At 41.7% G+C, this 22,003-nt stretch overlaps 1 protein-coding gene across 1 annotated transcript in view; it reads left to right on the top strand.

Moving 5' to 3' along the window:
* Positions 1 to 22,003, top strand: part of phlpp2 (PH domain and leucine rich repeat protein phosphatase 2) — a 75,237-nt gene that overhangs the window by 30,431 nt on the left and 22,803 nt on the right. The window contains exons 4-8 of the mRNA XM_084079095.1: positions 2,061 to 2,251; positions 4,986 to 5,111; positions 11,136 to 11,290; positions 17,797 to 17,943; positions 20,248 to 20,478. Coding sequence (XP_083935221.1) covers positions 2,061 to 2,251; positions 4,986 to 5,111; positions 11,136 to 11,290; positions 17,797 to 17,943; positions 20,248 to 20,478 — 850 coding nt within the window. The remainder of the gene's footprint in view (positions 1 to 2,060; positions 2,252 to 4,985; positions 5,112 to 11,135; positions 11,291 to 17,796; positions 17,944 to 20,247; positions 20,479 to 22,003) is intronic.

Raw genomic sequence — 22,003 nt, 5'->3', positions numbered from 1 at the left:
TTATGACTTTGTCATGTCTTGTTTTTGTATAGTGCTGTAACATGTTATGGCCTAATCACTGTCATTCAAGCATAAATGTCTTAACATTCAAATAAAAATAAGTAACCGGTATAGGACTAGGCTACCTATTGTGGTACAAAACAAGTCCTTCTGCAGTGAATTACAACATTAGGATTGTGCAGAATTCAAGAAGCTTTATTTGTTACTGACTCATAAAGATACAAGCAGCGAAATGTTGTTGGAACTTGTACCACAGATGGTTCTACATATAATTGATATAATGAAGAAAAGAAAATATTAAGCAAGAAAATAAAATGGACAATAATAACTAAATAAAAATAGCCTACAGATATATACAGTTTTAGGAATACTCTGGGACTTGTCTTAGACAGGCATGTCATCAGTGGTGTAAAGTAACTACATAACATGTACTCAAGTACTGTATTTAAGTACAATTTTGAGGTATTTTTCACTTTACTGTGGTATTTCCAGTTTTCAGTACTTGTACTTCTACTCCACTACATCTCAGAGGCAAATATTGTACTTTTGCTCCACTACAATTATTTGAAAACTTGAGTTAGTAGTTACTTTGCAGATATAAATTATTACATTATAAAACATACATTAACCACTTTAGCCCTATTTTATACCAAGGCTATTTGAAAATAGCTGATCTACAAGCTCACAAAGTGTTGCATCGCGACACGTTGTGAGCTTGTAGATCTGCTATTTTCAAACATTTGTGTACTTTTACTTTTGGTACTTTAAATACATTTGGATACCAACACTTTTGTACTTTTACTCATGTAAATTTTGAATTGCGGACTTTTACTTGTAACAGAGTACTTCTACATTGCAGTATTAATACTTTTACTCAAGTAAAACATTTGAGTACTTCCACTGCTCCTCAGAGTTAAATCAACACTGAAGCCCTGCGGCTGTTGTAAGTCACAGATGATTAGAAGATTCTCCGCTGGCCGACTTTTTATGACTTAATGACTTTATGACTCTCAGCCTCTCACTCTGTCCTCTCACTATTACGGTTAGCATAGCATGTTGCTAACACATCAACAAAGCAACCACAAACTTTTCGCTGGAGCTGGTGTGTGTGTGTTAGAGAGAGAGAGAGAGAGAGAGAGAGAGAGAGAGAGAGAGAGAGAAAGAGAGAAAGAGAGCGTGCGCGCGCGTGTGTGTGTGTGTGTGTGTGTGTGTGTGTGTGAGAGAGAGAGAGAGAGAGAGGGACTTGGGAGAGGGACAGATGGAGACGGAGGGGGGGGGGTGCTGCGAGGGGAGGCGGGTGCTGTGAATGACGGCCGTCCATTGGCCGTCCATGGGCCGTCCATGGGCTTTAAAGTAGTGTCTCCCCATTGGCTGTAAAGTAGTGAAGGACAGCCAGGACAGCCAATAGACAAATAGGTGTCCCGAAAACATGTCGAAAACATGTCGAAAACATGTCGTGTCGCGAGTGACGATGTCTGAGGCTGTCTGTAGAGCCGCAGCGCTTTCAGCTCGCGGCTAATAATAGACCTTCAAGCTCAGATGCATTGTGAGCTGGTAGACCTGCTACTTTCACTATTTTATTAGTTTGTTTTCCTAGGGATGTAGTCAAAAGTACAATATTTGTCTTTGAAATGTAGTGGAGTCAAAGTCATAAGCTTCCATGATTCCGTGATCAAGATGGATCTGTCAGATTCTTCTTATTCCATCAACATTGCTGGCCCACACAACATTGCTGGCCCACACACCTGGGCTACAATTTAGTCAGTCCCGATCCCGACGGCCTTTGCTGCATGTCACTCCCCATCTCTCTCTCCCCATTTCCTGTCAGCCTACTGTCCTATCAATAATAAAGGCAGAAAAGCCCCCCCCCCCAAAAAAAAAAACGTTTTCTAGTTTTATTTAAAATTATATTTTAATTAACTTTTCTATGCTCTACTCTTGCTGTTTTTCAATGTGCTACATAAATAAAGACGACTTGACTTGACTAAATCTTTGTGTGTGTGTGTGTGTGTGTGTGTGTGTGTGTGTGTGTGTTGTGTGTGGGCTATTCTTCTTCTCAGAGCGTCCAGTGAACGCGGACCAGCAGGAGCGGACGCTGCTGAAAGGCGTGTTCAACGTCAGGAAGGGCAAGACGCAGCTGCACAAGTGGGCCGAGCGGCAGGTCATCCTCTGTGGTACTTGTCTGATCGTGGCCTCCGTCAAAGACAGCTTGACGGGGAAGATGCACATCCTGCCACTGGTGGGCGGGAAGGTGAGAGAGACAGTGGGTGGAAGAAGTACTCCGGAAAAAACTTAGATATGAGATATTTTACTTTTACAAACATATACAGTGTGAAAAAAAAAGAAAAAGAATAAGCCTGGACACATTTTGAAAACCTTTCAAAATGTTTGCATATATGCAAAAACATGTTGCCCAAAATAAGGATACCATGCAGGTTGAAATTGGTAAAAAAAAAAAAAAAAACTCAAGACACATCGGCTGCATAGTTTCCTATATCTTCCATAAAGTCAAATTATGGCCAATATATCGGCCAGACTGATATATGGGTCTGGCCCTGGTCTTGAGGGGGACGATGGCTTTATAAACAGCCCTGCAGGCGCTTCCCTCTCAGGGACGATCACAGGCGCCCAGCTGGGTGCGGATACGACAACACAGCTGGGATGGACTGCTGTGTACAATTCACGTCAGCTGCAGAGAGAAAGCCCTGCAGTACGTGTACAGTACACACTGAGTGTATCATGCAGTACAAATGTATTTAACAAATGTATACCCTTGACTTGTAATAATGTGCACCTTATTGTATTGCGATATCTTTCATATCTATGCCTTTGTGTTAGGCATCCTAGCATAATAAAAACATATACAATTTATACCAGGGTTTCTCAAATAATCAGGGTGCCATGACACCAGTCCAGAGGTGCCACAGAATACTTTGATAATATTTGGAATTAACCATTGTCACTAAAATGATTTTATATCGATTTAAGTGTCAAGTACAAAGTTTTATTCGTTCTAACCGAAATGGATATGCTCTCAAGTTTTCCTCACAATAGATGTCGTGGAAAGAATTTAAGCATTTACGTACGCCCGCTGCTTTGTAGACGGGCGGGCAAATGTGCTGATGTCGTTGGCTGGATGAGAGGGGAATATGGATAGGTTTCCTAAGAACAAATAACAAGAACAATTAACATTACACACCCATTCAGCAATTGACATTGAAAGCTATGTCTGATGAGTCAGGTGCAGCCAAATGGCCAAAAGTGACGCTTTACAATGATTGCTGGCAATTCAAAAATAAAAGTCTGCACACTGTGGCTTAAAGGGCTCTCAGTTAAAGCTTTATTTGATTAACGTTTCATCTAAGAAGTCGAAACGTTAATCAAATAAAGCTTTAACTAGGAGCCCTGTAAGCCACAGTGTGCAGACTTTTGTTTTTGAATTGCCTGTGATTTTCGTTGGTCATGCACCTACTGTCCCCTCCAGTGGATGTGTCAGCTTTGTTTTATTTTATAATGATTGCTCCCTCCACTGCTACCCCTACACTGCTACAGTACCTGCCCCACACCGGATTGCTTGATCTGCAGGGAAAAGTTGTCAAATGCAGCAATGGCACCAAGGATTAGAAAGGCATCCAGTATACAGTAGCCCCCCCCCAGCTGCACCTCTAGTAGCTCTGTTTGTTGTAGATTTGAAGTTGATTAAATTGGACAATGAAGGGGGAGTTAAGAATGCATAATCCTATAAACTAAACTAGACTTTTATGGTATTACGGTATATGTGGTTCTCCCAGCTAATTATACTATAATATGGCAAATTGAAAACCGAATTGTCTAAAGTTTTATGTGCTTGTTTGTTTGTACTGTATTAGGTTTCCAGTGGTTTTGTGGCTGTAGAGTGTGTGTATTGGACCAACTTATCAAACAGTCGGACAGTAGGTGATGTGGGAAATAACCACTGAGTGGAAGTATATCTTAGCTGCCTCGGTTTAAAGGCAGTTTCTAGTAATCCTGAAATTTGCCAGACTGAATTGACAGAATATTTTATGCTGGTTCTGAAGCCAAGGTATAGGCCTACAGTAGGTGGACAAAAAAATGTTTGGTCCCTGATCGACCAACCAGCAGGCTCCTTACTCCTTGTTCCGCCGTGGTTCCACCTCCTTCCGGTTGTTATCTCCGCCAGGCTGAGGGATTATGTTTTCACTCCAGTGAGTCTGTCTGTCTGCTGTCTGTCCGTCTGTGACCAGCTCATCTCCAGATTTGTCATATTGGGCTGTTAAAGTGCCACCATGAGGCAGATGTTTGCAAAACAATTCTTTTGCTGTCACTCCTACAGAGTTCGTCCAAACCTCATGCAAATCGGGACACATTATCTCTGTAGTCATGTGATCAAGACATATCTGTCATCTTTTTTATATTCCATTCAGAATGGCCACAATTGGCTTCTAAAGGTTGCGGGACTGGCCGTTTTGCACAAAATGACACAAATCATGAACGCATGATCTGATTGCCGTGAAACTTTGCACGCACACTACCACTAGGCCAAGGAATAACTTTTTTTTATTGACCTCGGGTGGCGCTTAAACATGTCGCAACACAGCCGACATGACCTGACCAGATCTGTGCTCAGAGTAGCTTACTTTTCTAGTTTATGCTGAGTGAATTTAAAAATATATATCAAATTCTGGGGGTAAAAAAACATGTTATGCCCAGTCACTATACTGTACCCGAGATGTTCCTTTTTACTGAGGCCAAGTTTAAAATAAGAATTAAATACATTAAATATCAACACGAGGCAACTGAAAAACTATTTTTTTTAATGGTAGTGGAAGGAGAGAGAGTATTTTTGTCCAACCAAGCAACTGCAACAAATGAGTGTGAAGAGGGGCGGGACCACGGGCAGGATAGGACTTGACAAAGTGTAAACAACACTGGATGTCAGGATGTAACCATCAATGTCAATGTTTTTTTTGTTTTTTTTTGTGAAGGTAGAAGAGGTGAAGAGAAGACAACATTGTCTGATGTTCAGCTCAGCGGGACCACAGGCCCAGACCTACTTTGTCAACTTTGACACACTAGCCGACTACCAGCGATGGCATCGGCAAGCATCAAAAGTAAGCAAGAGACTAAGTGTGTGTGTGTGTGTGTGTGTGTGTGTGTGTGTGTGTGTGTGTGTGTGTGTGTGTGTGTGTGTGTGTGTGTGTGTGTGTGTGTGTGTGTGTGTGTGTGTGTCTGTGTCTGTGTGTGTGTGTGTGTGTGTCTGTGTCTGTGTGTGTGTGTTCTGATTCCATGGTTAGTCCCTGTGGGCTTGTACTGAGATCAGAGATTTGAATCTTAGAGGACGCTTGCCTTAGTGTAGTGTCTGGCTGCTGAATCCTCCAATCGGAAAGCTTCTCTCTGAGTGCAGCTGATTGGCTCCATGGAGAGACAGGCTCTCACTTGCTTCTGGCATTGATTGAACTGCTTGCTTATGCAGTGGTGGAAAGTAACTAAGTACTCAAGTACTGAACTTACGTACACCTTTGAGGTACTTTTACTTTACTTGAGTACTGCCTGATCCACCAGACAGCCTGAGTATAGTTTTCTTATAATAGCAGGTAGCTTTAAGTTGCTGTACTTTGCTCAAAAGTATCAGTGTTTGTATCATATTTGGTTTAGCTTATAGTTGGTTTAGCTGTTTAGTTGGTTTAGCTTTCAAATAGTTAGTAATTTCAGAGCCTATTGTTAAGTCTCAGCTGACAGCCCATTAAAGGCAGTTTCACCTGAAGCAATTGACTTTGATAATTAGAGGAGTGGCATATACACAGTCTCAAGCTGGTTATAAGTCTGTTCAGGCACAGTTTTGCTCCAGTGTGTAATTCAACTACCTGGAGGAAGCCTGTAAACTGCCTGATCCACCAGACAGCCTGAGTATAGTTTTCTTATAATAGCAGGTAGCTTTAAGTTGCTGTACTTTGCTCAAAAGTATCAGTGTTTGTATCATATTTGGTTTAGCTTATAGTTGGTTTAGCTGTTTAGTTGGTTTAGCTTTCAAATAGTTAGTAATTTCAGAGCCTATTGTTAAGTCTCAGCTGACAGCCCATTAAAGGCAGTTTCACCTGAAGCAATTGACTTTGATAATTAGAGGAGTGGCATATACACAGTCTCAAGCTGGTTATAAGTCTGTTCAGGCACAGTTTTGCTCCAGTGTGTAATTCAACTACCTGGAGGAAGCCTGTAAACTGCCTGATCCACCAGACAGCCTGAGTATAGTTTTCTTATAATAGCAGGTAGCTTTAAGTTGCTGTACTTTGCTCAAAAGTATCAGTGTTTGTATCATATTTGGTTTAGCTTATAGTTGGTTTAGCTGTTTAGTTGGTTTAGCTTTCAAATAGTTAGTAATTTCAGAGCCTATTGTTAAGTCTCAGCTGACAGCCCATTAAAGGCAGTTTCACCTGAAGCAATTGACTTTGATAATTAGAGGAGTGGCATATACACAGTCTCAAGCTGGTTATAAGTCTGTTCAGGCACAGTTTTGCTCCAGTGTGTAATTCAACTACCTGGAGGAAGCCTGTAAACTGCCTGATCCACCAGACAGCCTGAGTATAGTTTTCTTATAATAGCAGGTAGCTTTAAGTTGCTGTACTTTGCTCAAAAGTATCAGTGTTTGTATCATATTTGGTTTAGCTTATAGTTGGTTTAGCTGTTTAGTTGGTTTAGCTTTCAAATAGTTAGTAATTTCAGAGCCTATTGTTAAGTCTCAGCTGACAGCCCATTAAAGGCAGTTTCACCTGAAGCAATTGACTTTGATAATTAGAGGAGTGGCATATACACAGTCTCAAGCTGGTTATAAGTCTGTTCAGGCACAGTTTTGCTCCAGTGTGTAATTCAACTACCTGGAGGAAGCCTGTAAACTGCCTGATCCACCAGACCATCCATATACTCCACTACAACTCAGAGGCAAATATTGTACCTTTTACTCCACTACATTAATTACAAATTACTTTGTAGATATAGCATAGATTACTATTACAAAACATACATTAACCATTGAAGCCGTATTGTATATGTCATCTATTCGAAAATAGACGGAAATAGACCAATACTAGCGGCCGAAATGCTATGCATTGTGAGCTTGTAGATCTGCTATTTTGAAAATACCTGTGAAATGGGGCATATAATGATCTATACTTTTACTTTGGTACTGTAAGTATTATTTTGATGCCAATACGTTTGTATTTTTACTCAAGTACAATTTTGAATACAGGTCTTTTACTTTATTGCTACTTTTACTTCCACTCGCATTGTGCAACTAAGCGCAGCATAACTCAGGCTTTAGACTTTACTGTCAAGTCATGTAGTCATTAATTCATGGTTGACTTGTAACTGCACATGACAGGAGGCTCAACAATGACCCCAGATCATTTAGCATTTGGATTGAATGTTGAGTGTCTTTCAGAACACCATGTCTGGTCCTGTCAAAGACTCAAAGTTTCTGCAAAGCTCTGCTATCCTAATTCACTGTTCTCAACGTCCGGTCCGGCCATTTGGTTCCATTTGTACACTTGCAGGGCACTAGTTTAACGACGGGTGTGTCCACGCCAATTTTGCTATTTACAGGCCGCATTTTGTGGGCGCAATGTGTTAGCGCCTGAAATTCAGAAAACGGACAATCACGAACAACACTGTACTGGAGCCCCAATACAATAACTGAGTTACAGACCCGGGAGGATGCATTTGGATCCTTGGTGGTCCCTGGACCCGACATTGAGAAACATATGTCCTAATTAATGAATTGTGTCCCGGCTCCACCCCGTCAACCTCAGAGAGAGTCCCTGTTGACAGTGAGCCAAGCACACAGTGATCCAGGAAAGAGAAGGGGCAACAGAACAAAAAAGGACAATCCAATTAGTTGCAGATTCATGCTAAGTCCAGGATCTGTCTCTGCCACAGTGGCATGGTTCACTGGATTAGAGCAGTCAAGCTGAGTCAATTTCATTCATAAAGCATGTATAAAAACAACCAGAGTTGCCCAAAGTGCATAAACAGCATAGAAATATAACGGACAATAACCAACAGTCAGTTAGCATGGATCCCATAGTCTCTCAGGCCATCCAACTATTCCACAGTTTTCTAATGCTACACAGGGTTTGTGATTAAAATGTCTTTAAAATATATTTTTGAATCAATTTCTCCTAAGCAGCAAGCTGTAAATTTGTAAATTTGTCGTACTGTAAATGAAATTAGTCAAAGCATATACAGTATGCTTTGACTGGGTTAGAGCAGTCAGTTAACATGGATCACTGGGTTAGAGCAGTCAGTTAACATGGATCACTGGGTTAGAGCAGTCAGTTAACATGGATCACTGGGTTAGAGCAGTCAGTTAACATGGATCACTGGGTTAGAGCAGTCAGTTAACATGGATCACTGGGTTAGAGCAGTCAGTTAACATGGATCACTGGGTTAGAGCAGTCAGTTAACATGGATCACTGGGTTAGAGCAGTCAGTTAACATGGATCACTGGGTTAGAGCAGTCAGTTAACATGGATCATTAGGTTAGAGCAGTCAGTTAACATGGATCACTGGGTTAGAGCAGTCAGTTAACATGGATCATTAGGTTAGAGCAGTCAGTTAACATGGATCACTGGGTTAGAGCAGTCAGTTAACATGGATCATTAGGTTAGAGCAGTCAGTTAACATGGATCACTGGGTTAGAGCAGTCAGTTAACATGGATCACTGGGTTAGAGCAGTCAGTTAACATGGGTCATTAGGTTAGAGCAGTCAGTTAACATGGATCACTGGGTTAGAGCAGTCAGTTAACGTGGATCACTGGGTTAGAGCAGTCAGTTAACGTGGATCACTAGGTTAGAGCAGTCAGTTGAAATGGATCACTGGGTTAGAGCAGTCAGTTAACATGGATCACCGGGTAAGAGCAGTCAGTTAACATGGATCACTGGGTAAGAGCAGTCAGTTAACAGTCTAAAACATATACCGTTTAAGCCAAATTCATACGTTGGCTATTCAAAAATAGCTGATCTACAAAAATAGCCGATCTACAAGCTAAAAATGTTTTGAATACAGGCCGGCACATACTCATACATCAGAGGTTTCTATGGAGATTGCTAATAATGAGTGAAGAAGGCTTTTGGAGGATTTGGGGCAGAGTTCATGCTAGACTGAGCAGAAAATATAAACGCTCTCCCTCATGCTCTCTCTCTGTCTGTCTGTCTGTCTGTCTGTCTGTCTGTCTGTCTGTCTGTCTGTCCTCTCTCTCTCTCTCTCCCTCTATCATTCTATCATATGGAGTCCTCTATGGATTAAAGGGCTGCTATCTGAACAGATTGTGACTTTACACTAGAAAGAGGAGCCCGTACTGATATTTTGTACCCCCCATTGCCTCTCTATTACACATACTGTGCTCTCACACACACACACACACACACACACACACACACACACACACACACACACACACACACACACACACACACACGTGCACACACGCACACACTCGCACACTCGCACACACGCACGCACACGCACACTGAAAGTCAATACCTGGAATTGAAGCAGCAGAACTACCTAACCCCTATCTTGTTTCAATTGCCTTTTTATCTCTCTTTCATTGTCCACTTTCACATCAGCTGGTGTGATCTAGGCCCTTGTTTTTAAGCTGCCAGCTGATGAGTCGCAGCGGAACTGGAAAGTAATTAAGTACATTCAATCGAGTACTTGCTTGCCAAGTAAACTAAAGTACTTGAGTATAAAAATAAATGATACTTTAAGTGTCTACTCTCTACACCTCAGAGGTAAATATTGTACTGCAGTAATTTGAAAACTTTAGTTGCAAGTTACTTTGTAGATTTAGATACTTTTTTACAAACCACACATACACAACCAATTAAGCCGTATTTTATACTTAGGAACTTTGACTATTCAAAAATAGCAGATCTACAAGCTCACAACACATTGCGATGCAACATTTTGTGAGCTTGTAGATCTGCTATTTTTCTTTTTTATAAAATCTGAAATGTTTTGGGGAAAAAAGTAATAATCAGTAAATGTTTGACACATTTAGAAAAAATCTGTACTTTTACTTTGGTACTGTAAGTATATTTTGGTGCCAATGCTTTTGTACTTTTACTCAAATCAAATTTCTAATACAGGCCTTTTACCTGTAACAGAGTATTGTTATAACAATTGTGGTGTTGCTACTTTCACTTAAGTACTTCTTCCACCACTGATCTCTGAGGTTGTGTCTTTTCCATGTCTAAAAGCAGTGACATGTTCTCATGCACAGCTGAGTAAGCGCCTCGTGTGAGGGATTGTTGCTCAGACAGTGATCCATTGGAAAACAGGACCATAGACTAGCCCACATGTTATTGGGTCAGGAAAAAACTGTAATAAGCCTAATTCAATGCTCTGTAGCTGTAGTGTTGCTTGCCAAAAAATAATATACAAGCTCAAATTGCTTGTAGATCAATTATTTTTTGAGGCAGGCGACACCCTCACGTGATAGTACTTTAGATGTAACAGGCTGGCTGTGGTAATGGCTGGTGTTATTTTGGGGAGGATGAAAGCGAGGCGGTTTAGCTACATTCTGCACATGCAGATAAGATGTGCCTGTTGGATAGGATGTGGAATGTACTGTAAAGTCACAAGACTGCTGTGCGTGCAACCAGCCGGTACTGTAGTGTTGCAAGTACTGGACCATTAACCACTTCAGAATCCCAATCATATGTATTTGTCACATCACAGGTTTACAGGTGACAAAGACACACAAGAGAACACACACAGTACTGTAAGCATGTCAGATAGTGTCCGTCCGTACTGTACTGAACTGTTGATTTCAGAGCAATTAGTCTATTGAACGTACCAAGCGACCATCGTGGGCCTCATACTTCTTCATAGCTACTGACACAAAGGACTGTCTGAGTCTATTGGTTGTCCCAATGTTCACCTAATAGCGACGGCAAGTTGAAAATGTAAAATAAAATAGTAAAAATGGCATTTAATAAATTGCTGTCCTAAGTTGTTCTCTACTATTTGTGTGTGTGTGTGTGTGTGTGTGTGTGTGTGTGTGTGTGTGTGTGTGTGTGTGTGTGTGTGTGTGTGTGTGTGTGTGTGTGTGCACGCGCGTGTGTGTGCACGTGTGAAGGTGGTGTCTCAGACAGTAAGCCTGGTGGATCTGTCCTGCTACAGTCTGGAAGCAGTACCTGAGTATCTGTTCTACAGCCAGGACGTCACTCACCTCAACCTGAGACACAACTTCATGAGCCTACAGGGGCCTGGCGGCCTCCTCAACCTGCCCAGGTAAACATCCCTGTTAACGCCAACAGGCGTAATTTGAGTATACAGATACAGTCATATGCAGAACTTGCCACCAGAGCGCCCTTTTAAAACTATTCCACTGTACTTGGGGAGCTTCTCTGCACCTACCCAGTGAGGACCATTGAGAGCAAGCTCTCTTTTTCAAGGATGCCCTGATTACAGCATGTACAGTACTACAAATCTATTGCTATTACAATAATACAAACATGTGGTACGTATAAAAACAATAAAAGCAATACAAAACCTCTTAAAATCACAGATGCAGATAACATTAGAGGGCTACACAAGCAATAGCACCCTGAACATCTCTATGGAGACCAGCCGGACCAGTTTCAGAGAGTCTTGATTATTGTTCAATCTATCTGGAGCATAAAAGGTGAAGGCGGTCTCTCCTGGCTCACTGTTCATACTGTACGTAGTAGTCTAATATGTGCCTGTGACCATGTTTCATATCCAGTAACAACAAACAACAAATACAGTGGAAGCTTGCCGCATAAGTTCTTATAAAAAGTTATTGTATATCGAAACTCCTTTTAATTTGATGCATAAAAGAATGCGATGATTTATAATGTTACAGTAGTTTGCTGAACTGTAAATAATTTAGTTTTTTTTCCCCTCTTGAAAATAAAGATTTGTATGATTAAAAAATGTGCAGTATAATACATAGCCTAAACATTTTGTTATATACTAGAGTCTCGGGGGGCTACGCCCCCCTCGACCCCAGCCGCGCACGGGGCTCTAGGGCTGTGATGGCGCGCTTATTTTGGGGTACCAAAATGGTGGGATAAAACTTTCCAAAAGTGAAAAAAAAAAAAAAAAAATTTGAAAAAAATGTTTATATTTTTTTTTTACGTGGGGGTCCGCGGACCCCCTGGTGGTCCGCGGACCCCCTGGGAGTGTTGGGACCCCCCTGGAACATGGCGGACCCCTTCGGCTGTTTTTTTTTTTTTCATGAAGGTGTTTGCTTGTTTCTGGCGCAAATGTGGCAACACTGATATTCAATATGGGGGACCCCCGGGTCCCCTGGGAGTGTCGGGACCCCCGCCAAACATCGCGGACCCTTTTGGACCCCCGCGAAACATCGCATGCAAGAGGTTGCACATGAACTCTGCAGCCGCACTGAGGCGCTCCAACACAAACACTCTGATGCTCCCCTAAATCCATTCCAGGGTTTGAAAATACCCACTTGACAAAGGGGTGACGTGCATCACCGTTCCAATGACCAATAAACTCCACTTCGGGTGGTCCGCGGACCCCCTGGGAGTGTTGGGACCCCCCTGGAACATGGCGGACCCCTTCGGCTGTTTTTTTTTTTTCATGAAGGTGTTTGCTTGTTTCTGGCGCAAATGTGGCAACACTGATATTCAATATGGGGGACCCCCGGGTCCCCTGGGAGTGTCGGGACCCCCGCCAAACATCGCGGACCCTTTTGGACCCCCGCGAAACATCGCATGCAAGAGGTTGCACATGAACTCTGCAGCCGCACTGAGGCGCTCCAACACAAACACTCTGATGCTCCCCTAAATCCATTCCAGGGTTTGAAAATACCCACTTGACAAAGGGGTGACGTGCATCACCGTTCCAATGACCAATAAACTCCACTTCGGGATTTCGCAAAGACCCACAAAAGCGTGCAGTAGTCCACACACACACACACACACACACACACACACACACACACACACACACACAGCGTGCTGAGAGCTAAAGGGAACTAACCTCGCATCACCAGTCTTTCCAGTTTCCACCTCGGAGGAAATAAAAGGTAACACAAATGGTGTACACGAAATTTGGTCCGCCTCGCGGTTTGGGTCTCGCTGGGCGGTGTTCGGCGATGACGCTAAGGAACAACATGGCCGACCGTAATGTTGTGAGTTTGTGTTGGCCGCAATTAATTATGCTTCGAGGGGGCAGATGTGTGCTGAGCAGTGTGAAGTGGCCTACAGGTTGCGCGAAGTCATTATGCGCGTTGTGGCTTATGTTGTTAGTGAAATTGATATGTTGTTTTTGTGTTTAGTCCCACACAGTGAGAGTTTTTTTGGGGGGGTTTTGGGTTTTGCAATGTATTATAGGATATATAAAAAAAGAAAAGCTTTTCTCCCAGATCTGAGAAACCTTAGCATTGCATTGTCGTGTATATAAAGTCAATTAGGGAGGAATTGTGGTTGATGTTTGGCACATAGCGTAAAAAGAGACTGAGAAATATGGTCTGACATGGAAACACCACACAGCCTGCCAGATCCACTTGAGGTATAGACACACTAGCAGCCGGCCTGTAGCCCAACACTCCTGTCCACTGCATGGTACTGGCTTAAGAGTGACTATGCAAGGAGGAATTGTGACTGATCTTTGGCAGATGGAAGAAGAAGACACTATATAAGCATGGAAACACCTACTTCAAAAGCAGAAGTAGTAGTAGAAGTACTTCTACTACTACTTCAAAGGAGATTATTTTTCACTTTTTACTCCACTGCAATTATTTGACAACTTTAGTTACTACTTTATAGATTTACATTATTATTACAAAACATACATTAACAAATTAATCCTTATTTTATACTTTTATAGATCCACAAGCTCACAACGTGTCATATCGCAACACGCTGTGAGCTTGTAGATCGGCTATTTTAGAAAGTGTTCGACAAATTTGGAACTTTTACTTTGGTATATAGTATATTTTGATGCCAATACTTTTGTACTTTTACCCAAGTGCAATTTGAATTAATTAATTAATATTAATTAATACAGGCCTTTACGTTTCATATTGTGGTATTACTATTTTTACTTAAGTAAAAAGTCTGAGTATTTCTTCCACCATTGCCACCCACCCTGCCAAACTAGCACCAGACCTGTAGTCCAACACTCAAGCCCCTGTCCCACTGGAAAAAAAAACATGTAGTGTACACCCACTAATATTTGTCATTAGTGGGAAAGGCTACGATTGGCATTCATTCAAATGACTGTGCAGTAGTCACTGGTATTTACTGGCTCCAGCTCTGATCGGCAGTGATGGAAACACGACACCCGAGTAGACACACGCACATTTTCGGCCCTTTTCCGGCACGATGCTGTGAGAGAGCTTCTCTTGGTTCAAGGGGAAGAGGAAACAAAGACACCAATGGCTCTGCAGTGAGAGTATATCAGACATTCTTTGTGTCAGAGATTTCTTTGTGATGTCACAGGTGACGCACCAGAAAAACAAGAAACCGTATTTACCCATATTTTAAGAACCCTGCATATCAGTGGGCTGTCTGCCTGGCAGAGTTCTTTCTTATACAGTAGGAATGTGCAGTGGATGAGACTATTGGTTCATAACCATTGCATGGTACTGGCACAACTTGACTCCACTCTATTCTCCTTTTTTGGTTTTCGGTTGTGAAAAAGTAGTACCGATTACTTTTGGTGTCACCCCAGCTGAGGGTCCAACTGTCTCCAAACCTCAGTGTTTTAAATCTGAAAGTGTAATTTTACTGTGTGTAAAAAGGAATATACTATCCTAGCAAGTGGGCAAACTGTCTAAAAACAAAGACTAGAGCAGCAAATGTAGATATCAGATGTCAATGATTTATCGTAAGATTAACCACAAGGCTGTGTCTGAGGCGTCCTCAGTGATTTGATAGTGACAGACGTTTGTCGTAACGGGAGTTTCAGAAGCAACTGAAAAAAAGACCTACCAGTTGCTCTAGACTAGAGAATGCCCAGCATCTGGGGCTCAATTGAGACATTATATCTCATAACTTACAAGGATCTCTAAAATCATTATTATGATGACACATCCTAAATAGTAGGGTTAGCTTAAGTGAAAAAACACACATTTTGATTAACTTATTTTGAAATAGTTCGTTGTTAGCTCATACAGTGTTTATTCTCATTTCTGCAAATACAACATGAGCAATAATGCTACTGCATGTTCACACACATGTGAAATACAGCATATGATAACATGCTACTGCATGTTCACACATCTGTGAAAGCCTTCCAGCAGACTGGGTTGTGACGAATGAAGTGATGCATGGTGGTGAATGGAAGGGACAGGAGGACACAGCGTCATAGAGGCGTCCACTGTGTCGCCCATGTCATCCATGTTGTCATGTGCTGCCAGGAACAGTGATGGCTGCCGCCATGAGTCACAACCCATACTAGAGCACAGACCAAAGAAACATCCTGTTTCTAAAAATACAATGAAGGGAGGTAATGACAGAGAGGAAGGAGGCTCAGGTAGAGGCATAAACAATATGCTGCTACTGTATATGTTATGTTATAGACTGAAATGTAAATGTTCTTCTTCTCAGCCTGCAGCAGAGTATGCCTCTTTGATGCACTCTCTTTAGAAAACCAATATTTCTAATTTCACGAATAAACGTTGCCACATTCATAACATAAGCAATAATGTCTTGTATATGATAAAATCTCCCCAAGCATATCCAGGCTTCTCAAAAAAGGTCTACGGTATTTGTAGTGATTTGATCGGACATGGAGGTACAGTAAATCACCTCTTCTCTCTTCTCAGGATGGGACATAGTGATGATACGTATCTGCTTTAAATGTACCATAACTCCACGTTGTGGGATAGACATGGGTTTCTAGTACTTAACCTCACATCAGTCACATCAGAGTGTGAAAACTGAAAACTATGATCCTGGCTAGAACAAGCATAACAATTAGTGTTGGATTATTATTATTATTTTAAATATATATAATTATGTATTATTTTTACCCCCTCTTTATGCCAATTAATTCCTCCCCAAACATTTCTGTGTTGCAACTGTTGTACCCTAGTGGCTCACCTACCAGTGAGGAGCCCCCACTGGGAGGACAACATTCCCACCACCACCTCAGCCTATACTATGTGCAGCGACAAAGATCATCCTCCTTGTCTGGCTTCCCTCCCCGATCAAAGCCAATTGTGTTGCACCGCGGTGGATTCCTAGACTCTGTGGTGGTGGGCAGGTGCTTTCACCCAGGCACCATAATTAGCGTTAGTTGAAGTCCCCCTCTAGACATGTTTTAAAGCATGCTAAAATGGTACGATCAATATGTTATTTAACACATTAAAAAGTCAAAACTAAATTCTCTGAAAAGGGGCTAGAAGCACTCTTTCTCCCACATCTTGAAATTACCTACCTATTACCTATTGCCTATGAATATTCAAATATGCAAATATCAGAGGCCTTGTGCCCCACTCATCACCATTGCTCAAAGTAAAGTGGTTTCAAGTTTCAGCAAGTGGCCAACTGGCCAATTTGCATACCTTCGTACCATGATTGTTTCAAGGGATTGGTGAAATCACACAGCCCGCTCAGATTTTGAGGAAATAAAGGTAAACTAGAAAAATGTGCTCCTCGGAGCACAGGTCTCCACTAGGCCAGGTTGTAGAAGTCAATCTTAGCCAATCAGGATGAAATATGAAAAATCAGACAGGTGCGTCTTGATGACATGACTATAGAGATAACGTGTCGTGTACAGATTTGCATGATGCTTGGACAAAAGGGAGTAATAGCACAACTTTTTTTTTGCAAAAGTCTGCCTCCTGGTGGCGCTATAACAGGCCAATGTGAAGTTTCACGGCAATCGGACGTTGCGTTCATGATTTCAGGCATTTTGTTCAAAACTTTTGAAGCCAATCTTAGCAAATCACGATGGGATATGAAAAATCTGACACATCTGTCTTGATCACATGACTATAGTCGAGATTATGTGTAATGATTTGCATGATGTTAGCACAACATATGTAGGAGTAATATTAACACATGGGGTGCCAGGTTTTTTTAAAAACAGAGTACACTGAGTGCCAGGATTTTTAACCATTTTTGAGGAGCCGAGATACAGGCTTTTGAAGTCATAAGTTAACCAGGAAGTGGATTGGAGTCTAAATCTTCGGAAAATTATATCTCCTGGTGCTGTGAAGAAAAGAAAAAAAAGTTTGGCACTCCATGGTTGTATTCCCAAAACCGTATATATACGGTTTTGGCACCCAATGTGTTAAATAAAAAATCGTCCTCTTGGTGGCGCTATAATAATATATATATATATTTTTTTTAATATATTTTTGGGGGCTTTTTCTGCCTTTATTGATACGAAAGTAGGCTGACAGGAAATGGGGAGAGAGATGGGGGGTGACACACAGCAAAAGTCGTCGGGATCGGGAGTCGAACCAAGCTGTCAAGCTGGATTGCCAGCGTATGCGCCGCTAGGGAGTGTGTGCACAGTTTCACGCCGATCAGTCCAACAGTGCCAGAAATTAGCTGTACACAGACAAACACACGCACGGACGGACGGAAAGACAGAGGAAAAAATATAGTCTTGTCCACGCCTTCAGCCTGGCGGAGACAATGAATGAATTTCAGGAGAATACATTTACAAGAATAGATGGCTCATTCCACTTTTTTTTTATCATTGTTGGTTTACAACTAAACTCTAATCTGACTAATCCTAATAGAACGTGATAACTTTGTTTTCTTTTTTCTTCCTTCTTCATTTCATGTCAGGTTCTCCCAGCTGAAGAGCCTAAACCTGTCTCACAACCGTCTGGGTGTGTTTCCTGAGTCTGTGTGTGAGATTCGGACCTTGACGGAACTCAACCTCTCCTGCAATGGTCTCCACACAGTCCCTGTGCAGATAGGCAACCTGCAAAGGTGCGGTACACCAACATGCACACTCACTCTAAATATTAGGTCCTCTGTGTGTCTGTTCATTATGATTTATTTATTTTCACTGCTGGTCATTTACGTACATTTACCATTTACTTACTGCTGATGCCTTTTTTAATTACCCCTATTGTACTTTATTTTATGACTGTTAGTTGTTGATTTACCTAAATGGACACTGGCAATAACCGGGTGGTTAGAGATTGTACATGACACAAGTAGGTAAAACTTGTGTCAGTGAAACTTTGTGAAAGACAGTGAGAGAGAGACTGTCAATAGAATAATACAATATAAGATTTGTTTTTCTCCCATTGTTTCCCCAAAAAGTAGTTTTAAAGGTGCAGTAAGTGATATTTCCTGTTAAAATAAGTGTTCAATAGCTCTATATTCTGATAGTAATCATTATCATATTAGTGCTTGCTCAGCAACAGGTGTCTCCCTGTCTCTCCAGCTTTTAGTAAACATAAACTAATGTTCAGGCAAGGGATACCAATTTTAGCCAATCAGGAGAGAGAACTCATACACGATACAGGATAAACAAGTGAAATTGGATGTGATGATACAAAGAAGTGAGCAGACAAAATTGTAACTTGAATGCTTTAAAATGATCTCGCCTGATTGGCTGAAATTGGCAATGAAAAATTCTGTTTATTAAAGAGCTGGAGATACAGGGAGACCCATGTTATTGAGCAAACAGAGTATCATAATCAGAATATATAGATTTAGATGCAAGTGACAAGGAGGGAACAGTCTATCCGATGTACGTAAATTACTATGTTCTGCTCATTCCTGGTTTGCCTTTTCATTTCAGTGAATATTTGATGTATATTTAAACTGTTATGCTATTCGTAATGTCTAAACAGAGATTTATTTAACCTATTAAGACCGGGAACGCATCTGTGTGTCATTTTAAGATTTCTTTGGACAATTTTCTTTCAAAAATAGCTGATCTGCTGTACAAGCTCATAGTGCAGCACTCGGTGCCGCGCTATGAGCTTGTATATCTGCTATTTTTGAAAGAAAATTGTGAAAATTTGAAGATTTTTTTTCACCATTCAGAAATCTTTGCATTCATAACCTAAATTAATGTAGTCTGCATCTGGACGGCAGCTTTAATGGAGTCAGTGAAATGTGTAAAGTTCAGCTGTTTCATTATGTAACCACATTAAATCATCTAAGCATCTAATCTAGGCCACTTTTAATGCTGCCGTCACTTTTCATGTATAGTGTAATATGCAATAAATTCATGTAATTTCACATAAGCTTGAGGTTATGTTGGCTAGCTCACTGGTTCTCAACGTTGGGTCTAGGGACCACCAGGTGTCCAAATAGACCCATATGGGTCTGTAACTGTAAGAGTGTACAAATGGACCCTTACTGTAAGTTTCATTTGTACACCCCTGAGTTTTGTTACAGTGTAGATAGATTGTTCCAGTAGTTAAATGATTGTCAACCTTTCAAGGTTTGATAAGCCTTAGTTTGATAAGCCTTAGGCCACGGACCCCCATTTGATAGTTTTAGTTTTTTTCTCTGGGACCCTAATCTACTCTGTAAAATCCCCAGTGTTTATTTGAAGGGATATTTCACTTTCAAAAAAGTTTTGGGTCATTTTATCGTCTACTCAGGCTTTCGTGAGCCCCCAGACAAGTTGCTTGATTCAGTATTTAGACATTTGATATTCATTTTATCAGACATGCCCCCTTCCTATACAAACCTATTATAACTTCAAACTCCATTTTTAACGAATCTAACATTTTTTTAATGTTAGATTCATCAAAAACACCTTGGTTCTGGTGACTCATCCTGCCCTCCTAATACGTGAGGGGGCTGTATTTTTTCGATTACCTTTTTCATTTATTATATTACATTTTTTCATTATATTTATTTTTTTAAATTTTCCCCCAAAAATATTTAAAATAAATGAAAAAAGTAATTGAAAAGGGGGCATGTCTGATAAAATTAATATCAAATATCTAAATACTGAATCAAGCAACTTTAAAACTGTCCGGGGTGCTCCCAAAAGCCTGAGTAGACGAAATTACCCTTTTTTAAAAAAAAAAGTGAAATATCCCTTTAACTGTTAGAGTTACAGACCCGTAAGGTTCGATAAGGACCGCTGGTGGTCCCCGGAACCAACATTGAGAAACAGTAGTAATGTGCAATAAATGAATGCAATTTCACATTATCCACAAGCAGATACTTGAACCTTTTATTGAATTCTAAGCAGCAGTGGCCAAATAAAATAAATACATAAATAAAGTTGGCTAGCTTTTTCTGTCTGTGTCTTTTAAGCCTACAGATCCTCGCTCTGGATGGAAATCACTTGAGCTCCCTGCCTGAGGAACTGGGAGGCCTGTCTCAGCTGAACAGCCTGGGGCTTTCCTTCAATAACTTCCCCAACATCCCTGCTGTGCTGGAGGGCTTGAGCGGGGTGGACAAACTGGCCATGGCTGGCAACAAAGTGGAGAGTCTGGAGCTGGCCACCTTGGCCCGAATGAGTCACCTGAAGAACGTCGACCTACGGTAAAAAAACAAATTATTAAAAAACACACACACACACACACACACACACACACACACACACACACACACACACACACACACACACACACCTACGATGACATACCCAAAATAGGGATAGTAAATAAAAACATCTACTGATGCACAAACTTGGACACATCATCAGTGTTGTTACCATAGACATATGAAGGTAGACTCCTCATTCGGCTCTGAGACGTGCGTATCTCGGCCGTGCTTCCGCTTTAGCAGGGCAAGCTGGAAACTTCCGCGTACGTCACAAAAGGGGACGTTCGGTAGGCCAATCAGAGGGCGGTGGGGCGGGTCTTTGCTTAAGAGTCAGCCGCGCAGCAACTAGTCAGTTCGATGCGCTGTGATTGGCCAGTAGTTAACGCGCTGTGATTGGCCAGTAGTCAAGTAGCCCTGCGGAAGAGCCTTGTATTGAGATACCGGTCGCTCCAATGAACTGCAGAGGCCAATGAGGTATCTAGGTTTCTATATCTATGGTTGTTACCTGGAGTCACTGGGTGTTTCGGTCTTGCAACAGACACCCTTCTCCTGGCGACCCAACCGAGGCTAATCAAACCCCAGCCTGTGTCCAAGTGCCATGCTACAGCCCCCACTGTCTCTTGAGGGGAGTAAGAGACAGTGCTAATTAGGGGGTTAGGGTTTAGGGTGGCAGGTGAGATGTTAACAGCAAGTGTTGGCGACACTTGGAGGCTCTAGACACTGTGGGTTGACTCCGGGCCTGGCTCCTCCTTCGTCTGACCAGAAGTGGGCATTCTTCTGTGCGTTGCGTCATCATCAACCCTACTGGGCAAAAACATCTCATTCTGCCTTGATGGATCTTTAAACCCTCGCAGTTTTACTGCAGTCTGTAGCTTTTTGGTTCATCCTGGTTTGGGCTGCCAACCCCCTCCACCCCGGGTCGCCGTCTCTCCGGTCACCCTCTGTCTCTCCAGATGTCATCACGCTCTTCGTGGTCGTCGGGATAGATTATTAATCAATTATTGTATTTAACTATTATTATTTTTTATTATAATTGATTAAATCAATTAGTTTAACTGTTGCAACCCTAGAGCTCTCTCTGTCACTCTGCTTGCTCTCCCTGATGCTCTATCTGTCTGTCTGTCTGTCTGTCTGTCTGTCTGTCTGTCTCATCGTCTATCCTTCCTTCCTCGGCAGTCAGTGCATGCATAATGTAGTATCAATCCACAATAGTGATGAAATGAGAGAGCCCCCCCCCCATGTTAGTAAATCACACAGTGAATGGGAGCACAGGAAGAGACAGAGACCAGGGGAGAAAAACATAAAAGTTTATGGGCCGTCCGGGTGGCGCAGGGGTAAAGTTCCTGTCCACCACCATGGAGACAGGGGTTCAAATCCTCCGTGGCGCCTCTGGCTTGGTGCTCCAACGAACACAATAGGCTTTATTTACGGCAACCATATTGGCAAGAAATTGGGCCAATTACTTCCTTCACAGGTGTTACCAATGACACTGATTAAGGCTCATTCATTAAGTGTAACAGAG

This window comes from Gymnoscopelus microlampas (assembly GCF_963454915.1).
Source record: "Gymnoscopelus microlampas genome assembly, chromosome: 1".
NCBI lineage: Eukaryota > Metazoa > Chordata > Actinopteri > Myctophiformes > Myctophidae > Gymnoscopelus > Gymnoscopelus microlampas.
This window is presented reverse-complemented; position numbering and strand designations above follow the sequence as displayed.